This window comes from Notechis scutatus, chromosome 3, assembly GCF_049901735.1.
Source record: "Notechis scutatus isolate UNSWTSFEM ecotype Mainland chromosome 3, rNotScu1.2, whole genome shotgun sequence".
Taxonomy (NCBI): domain Eukaryota; kingdom Metazoa; phylum Chordata; class Lepidosauria; order Squamata; family Elapidae; genus Notechis; species Notechis scutatus.
Window position 1 is genome coordinate 460,071 of NC_142011.1, and position 6,000 is coordinate 466,070.

At 65.0% G+C, this 6,000-nt stretch overlaps 1 protein-coding gene across 1 annotated transcript in view; it reads right to left on the minus strand.

Moving 5' to 3' along the window:
- The window catches only part of SLC12A5 (solute carrier family 12 member 5), a 68,996-nt gene extending 65,075 nt beyond the window's left edge, over positions 1-3,921 (minus strand). The window contains 1 exon segment of the mRNA XM_087959073.1: positions 3,675-3,921. Within this exon segment, the coding sequence (XP_087815199.1) occupies positions 3,675-3,783 (109 nt within the window). The 5' untranslated portion in view covers positions 3,784-3,921.
- Positions 3,922-6,000: the final 2,079 nt, after the last annotated feature.

Genomic DNA, 6,000 nt, shown 5'->3' on the forward strand with positions numbered 1-6,000 from the left:
CTGGCCTGGAAGCTCCTGTGGACACCTACTCGGGCAGGCGTGGCCTTCTCTCCCTGCCCTCCCAGCCCTGGGCCTGCACACCGGTCCATCCGCTGCCAGCCTTTTGGTGCTGCCGGGGCAAACAGAGGGATGGCACTGGACTGAGGGGAAGGGGCTTCCTCCCAGATTCCCTTAGGACAACACACAGCCTAAAATAAAGCCTTCCAGCTCTCCAACTGAGCCCCCTCCCCATGGTATCTGCCCCTGCAGGCACTCAGGGCCCCGGCTGCATTGGTTTTTCACCACACCTATCAATGTGCCTGCCTGCCTGCCAGCTGCAGCCTGCCTTGACACTTGGGGGTCTTCCAATAATGTCCCCTTCTCAGACATGCATGAAGTGGGGGGTACTTGCCTTCACACTCCCCAGAGAAACAGCCCCCCAAGGGGATCCCTTGGTCCTCTTCCTCAGGGGGTGTCTCTGTCTGCAGCCACCACCACCCCAGTGCTCGGTCCCCTCCGGGCAGGGAGGCCAGAGTGGCCAGTCACAGGCAGCACCCCTGTCCGGTGCCTTTCGGAGGAGGAGGGGGAGGGCGAGCGGCCGGCTTCCCTGGGCGCAGGGCCCTGTGAAATCAGGAGCTGCCTCTCCAGGCTCCCGCCTCCCACATCTGCCCGGCCACTTTGCCATTTGATGCCACCGGCTGAGGCTGAGCCGCATCGTGGGCGGAAGCATCAGGGGCTGTGCGGCTTAAATGTCAGCCAGGTGTCAGGCTGTCTGGAGCCGGCTAAGGGCTCTTCTGCAACCGCTGCAGGGTGGGAAGCAGCCCTTCCACCGGGCCCTCCCCACCCGCCCTGGGGGTCCCCTTGCAGCCACAGGGAGAGCTTGGAGTTTGCACCCCGGAGGGCTCGGAAGCCGGATTTCTCTGGCAAAGCAGCCCCCCCACCTGGCCGCCAGGTTTGACCCTCACCCGGAAGGGCTTCAGCCTCCTACAAGGGAAGGCGGCTCAAGCAGTTCCCCCCCCCCCCGTCCAGAAGCCTCCCTAAGCTCTCCAGCCTCCCCGCCCCTCGCAGAGCCTAGAGCAGGGCTCTCCAACCTCCGACCCTTTTAAGACCCATGGACTCCAACTCCCAGAATTCCCCAGGCAGCCCAGCTGCAGCCTGGGAGTTGGAGTCCACAGGCCTTCAAGGCAGGGCAGCCCCTGGCCGAGACCTTCCAGCCCACCCAGCCACAGAAGCCCACCAGCTGACCCGAAGGGAAGTCCCAGGCAGCCGCCGAAGCCACACGCTCTGGGCGTGGCAGCCCTGAAGAGACGGTCAGCCCCCGGGGTCATCTCAGGCTGCCCCGGCTGGGATCTCCTCCGGAGGCCCAGGGGTTGAGGGAGCGCAGAAGCCTTGTCCCCGGGCTCTGCCCCCCCTCTCGACCCCCCCAGGAAGTCCTCAACTTACGACCCACAACTGAGCCCAACCTTTCTGTTGCTGAGTGAGACAGTTGCTGAGGGAGCTTTGCCCCATTTTACGACCTTTCTTGCCACCGTTGTTAAGTGAATCACTGCAGCTGTTAAGTGAATAACGCCCTTGTGAAGTGAACCCGGCCTGGCTCCTCAGGAGGTCGCAAAAGGGGATCACCTGCCCCCCTCCAGGACACTGCGACCGTCATGAATACGAGTCGGTTGCCAGGCACGTGACATTTGATCCCGTGGCCATAGGGATGCTGCAACGGTCATAAGTGTGAAAAACGGCAATAAGTCCCTTTTTTTCAGCTGTTGGGACTTTGAATGGCCACTAAACGAGCTGCTGTAAGTCAAGGACCACCTGTAAAGGCAGGAGTAAAGCAGAGCAGGGAAGGAAGGAAAACAAGGAGAAACGGGGGGAGGGGGGGAAGGAAGGGGGCCTCCCCCCATCCAGTCTCCTACAGGGGTCCCACCCAGGACCGGAGGGGGGGGGAGGGGGAGAGCCAGTTTCCTGCCCTCTTCTCCCTCCCGTGGCCCCTTACTAGACAACCTATCAGGCAGGTTCCCTTGGGGGACCCTTCTCCCCTAGGCTGGGGGTCCTTGTGGCCTTCCCTGGGGGGCTGCTCCAGGCCCCGAACCCCCCAGTGGCTTTCCCTACACCCTTCCAGTCCCCCCCATGTGGATAAGCAGCGCACAGCACTCCTGGCACGTGACCCCCAGGGAGGAAGGGAGGCACAGTGGCCATCATGGCTCTTTCCCTCCCACAGCAGCAGCAGCAGCCGCCTCTGGCCAGCGTCCCCCCTGCCTGCCTGCCCCAAAACGCCCCCTGCCCAGCTGGCTGCCCCCTCCCCTCCCTTGGCCGGGAGGATCCTTTGAAGGTCTGCACGGAGGGCCTCCTCCTCCTCCTCCTCCTCCTCCTCCTCCTCCTCCTCCTCCTCCTCCTCCTCCTCCAGTGAGGAAGCAGCTTCTCAATTGCTTGGCGCCCTCAGTGGATTTCTCCGCCTGACTGATCGCTACTACAAGGTCCCACAGACTCCACCCAGGGGGAATCCTCCACACATCCTCCCTGGAGGAAAGAGCTGCTGTGTGTGTGTGTGTGTGTGTGTCCCCATCCCCACCCCGCCCCATGGCTCCAGGGCCTGGACTTTGAAAGGCCTTCGCCCTCCCCCTCCCACAGCCAGCCAAGGAGCCACAAAAGGGCTGTGGCTTAGAAGCCACAACTGATGGGCCTGGCAAGGTGGGGCCCGTGGGGTGGGGGTGGGGGTCCTTCTTGCACCCTCAAGCGCACTTGCTGCCCCCAGGAGCAGTTTCCTGGTCTGAAGAGGGGGGTCTTTTTCAGAGAGGCTTAGACCTCAAGGGAATCGCCTGCCTCTTTGACCTCAAGGCATCAAGTCAACTGGGGCTGCATTCACACACACACACACACATCATAAAGCTATAAAGGGCAGAACCCAGGCAGTTGGATGGCCATGTTGGCTTGCTCAACAAATCAGGGCTTAAAGGGTGCCTCTTCCCTCCTCCCTGGACAATTCTTCACCCTCACACACCACCCGGACAGGACCGGCGCCTCCTCCTCTTCCTCCATGCCTTAAACCAACTGCCCACCAACTGGTCACCTGGCGGCCTCCCCCACTTTGCTCCAACCGTCTGGGAAATGGGCGCAGCACCAGGAGAAAAAGCCTCCAAACCAGCCAAGGGGCTCTCAGTGGGCCCGGGGCTTTCGAGGCGCCCAGCACCGCAAAGAAGTAGAGGCCCACCGGCTCGCCCCCTCCCCCCGCCCGGTGCCCCCCCCGGCCTCTCGCCCTTTCCGAGGAGAGGAAGCTCAAGGCGGGAGGGGCTGAATCGGCTGCCCGGCCGGGTTTCTGTCCCCGGCGACCGCCGCCCCGGGACCCGCGCAGGGGCTCGAGACGGACTGGCCGAAAGGAGCGCGGACAATCTCAAGGGGGGCTGTTTCCCCCGCGACTCCGGCCCCGCGACGCCCTCCGGCCCAGGAGGGTCTCCAGCGGAAGGAGGCGAGGCGGCCGAAGCGCCCCCGGCCCAGCCCAGGGTGGTCGCGGCAACCGAGCCCGCCGAGGCGACCCCAGCCCGGCCCCGCCGCCGCCTCTCCCGCTCGGGCGCCAGCTCTGCCCCTCGGTGGCCGCCGGGCAGCGGGCGGAGGTCCGGCGGCCGGGCAGGCGGCGGGGAGGGCGTGTCGTGGGCAGCCGAGCAGCCCCGCCGGCCACGAGCCGAGCCGCGCGCGCGCCTTACCTTGCCCGCTGCTGAGCGGCACCTGCGCCGGGGCTTCGGCGGCTTCTGCGGCCGGCGCTGTGCCCGCGCGCAGCTCCTCGCCGGCCGTGACCGTGAAGCGGCGGCTCATTGCGCCGGGCAGGCTCTCCGAGCTCGCCCGCTCGCTGGGAGTGGCGGCGGCGGCGGCGGCTGGGCTGCTCCTCCGGCGCGGCGGCTGAGCGAGGACTGGCGGGGTCCGCGGCCGGTGGGCAGTGCTGGCGCCTTGGCTCCGCGCCCGCTCCGCCGCCCAGCTGCTCTGCCGGGGAAGGAGGGAGGGCGGCAGGGAGGGGAGACACGCGGCGGCGGCGGCGGCGGGAGCGAATGAGCGCGCGCTGCCCCCCACGCCTCGCGCGTCACAGCTCGCCGTTAATCGGCGGAACTCCCCGCGCGCAGCCTGGTGGCCGATCGGGGCCGGGGGGCGCAGAGCCCCTTCCCTCCTGGGCTCCAGGAGCAGGGCAGCCCCCGCCTCCCTCCCGGGGAAAAGGGACTGCAAGGAAACTGCGGCAGCCGGTAGAACAAAGGCGCGGGGGGCTTCGTGTGGAAGAGCCGCAGGTGTTAAGGGCGGCAATGAACGGAAAGCGGCGAAAGGAGCGCATCAGATGCTGAGCCCCCGAACTGAACGGGGTCCCCCCGTTTTCTGCCTCTCTCTGAAAATGGCCGAACGGGGAACCTAAGTACCTCGGCGAGCCTCCGACTTGGGGGTCCCGGAGCAGCTGCGAAATACCGGGTTTTTCTTCGCTCGCAGCCCCCCAACCTAACAACCCCGCTCCTCCCTTCCTTGCAGAAGGAGCCGATTCGGGTCCCCGGCAGACCCTGCAGGCTGACCAAGGCTGCACCCTGGATGAGGGGCTGCGGCTCTCCCCATCTCCCCCCGCACCCCGTGGAAGAGTAGCCTTCTTCTCGGGTGGGGACAGCCCTGCCCTGAGAGGGACCCCCAGGTTTCCCCCAGCGGGCCCTTCGTTTAGCCTATGGCGTAAGGTACATTCCCCCTCAATTAAAAGCAGACTAAACTATGACTGTGAAGGAGGCCTCTGACTGTGTCTTGGCCATCTAACCACTGAATTGCAGCGTCCTTTACCTGGAAAAAGGTGGGAACAAAGGGACAGGTGGAGGCCCTCAGCCTATAAGGGGCCAGGATGCAATCCACCGTTGGACACCTGGCAGGCCAACCCAGTGAAGATAAGCCAGAAGGGGCCCTTCCTGGTTAGTAGAAGGGAAGCCCCCCCAACCCTCCAAAGGGGCCTCCTCCTCCCCCCCCCCGAGGGGTGGGCTGAGTGGTGGGTCATCAGAGGGGGAAGAGGGAGTCCAGCCTCCTTTGGGGCCCCAGCTGGCCTCTTGTGCGGGTTCGTCTGCTTGGCTCAGGCGCTTCTGTGCTGCTTCGATCTGCAGGCAGCTAAAGGCCCCGGGGCAAAAACCAGCCACATACGTGTCGAAAGAAACCTATCAATAACTGGCCTCCCAGTTATCCCCATTACGCCTCTGATTTGGCTCTATTTCCAGCCCAGCTGCTGCCTCAGGGACCCCCAGCGTGGGCCCCCCTGTGGGTCCCCAGGCCCTGGCCGAGACCCTCTTTGCCCTGCAAGGGGGGAGACCCTGGGAAAAGACCCCCCCCCAAGGCCCCCAGCTTCTCCCACTGCTCCACCACACGCTGGGGCCTTGGGGGGCACCTGCAAGCAGGAGGCAGGGACCCCTCCCTCCCTGGGCCAGAATGGGCAGTAGTTTCCCCCTGGTCTCTCCAGGCCTCTTGGAAGCCGTCGGGGAGGGGCCATCGCTGAGCTTGTCACATGGATCCCCCCCCAGGTTGAGGATGCACTGGGGGGAGAGGGGAGAAGCACCTCCCTGCTTTCCTTCTCCAGGTAATGCATGCATTTAGGTGCCTGGTCCACATGCCCCCATCCCCCCCTTTTCCTGGTCCACATGCCCCCATCCCCCTTTGTTCTCGCCTGGTCTGGGAGAGGACTGAAGACCCCAGGCCCTTCTGCACTTGGGGGCGGACAACTAACAGCCCCTTTCCAGCAGAGAATCATCCTTTCCCCTCTTCATTGAGTTTTTCCCCGACCAGGAGGGGGGTTGGTTCAAGACCCCCCACAGGACATACCCAAGGTTCGGGGTGGGTGGGGGAGAGGTCCCAAAGGGCCTCTGTGCTCCTGCTGCAGTGGGGGGTTCACCAGGATGCAGGGACCCCATCGGGATCTTCTCTGCCGATTGGAACAACCCCTCCCTCTCCCCCAGGTTTTCTGGCCCAGGAGAGGCCCACCTGTGCCCCCACAGGCCCCCAAAAGGATCAGCAGTGGAGACCCCTTTGTCA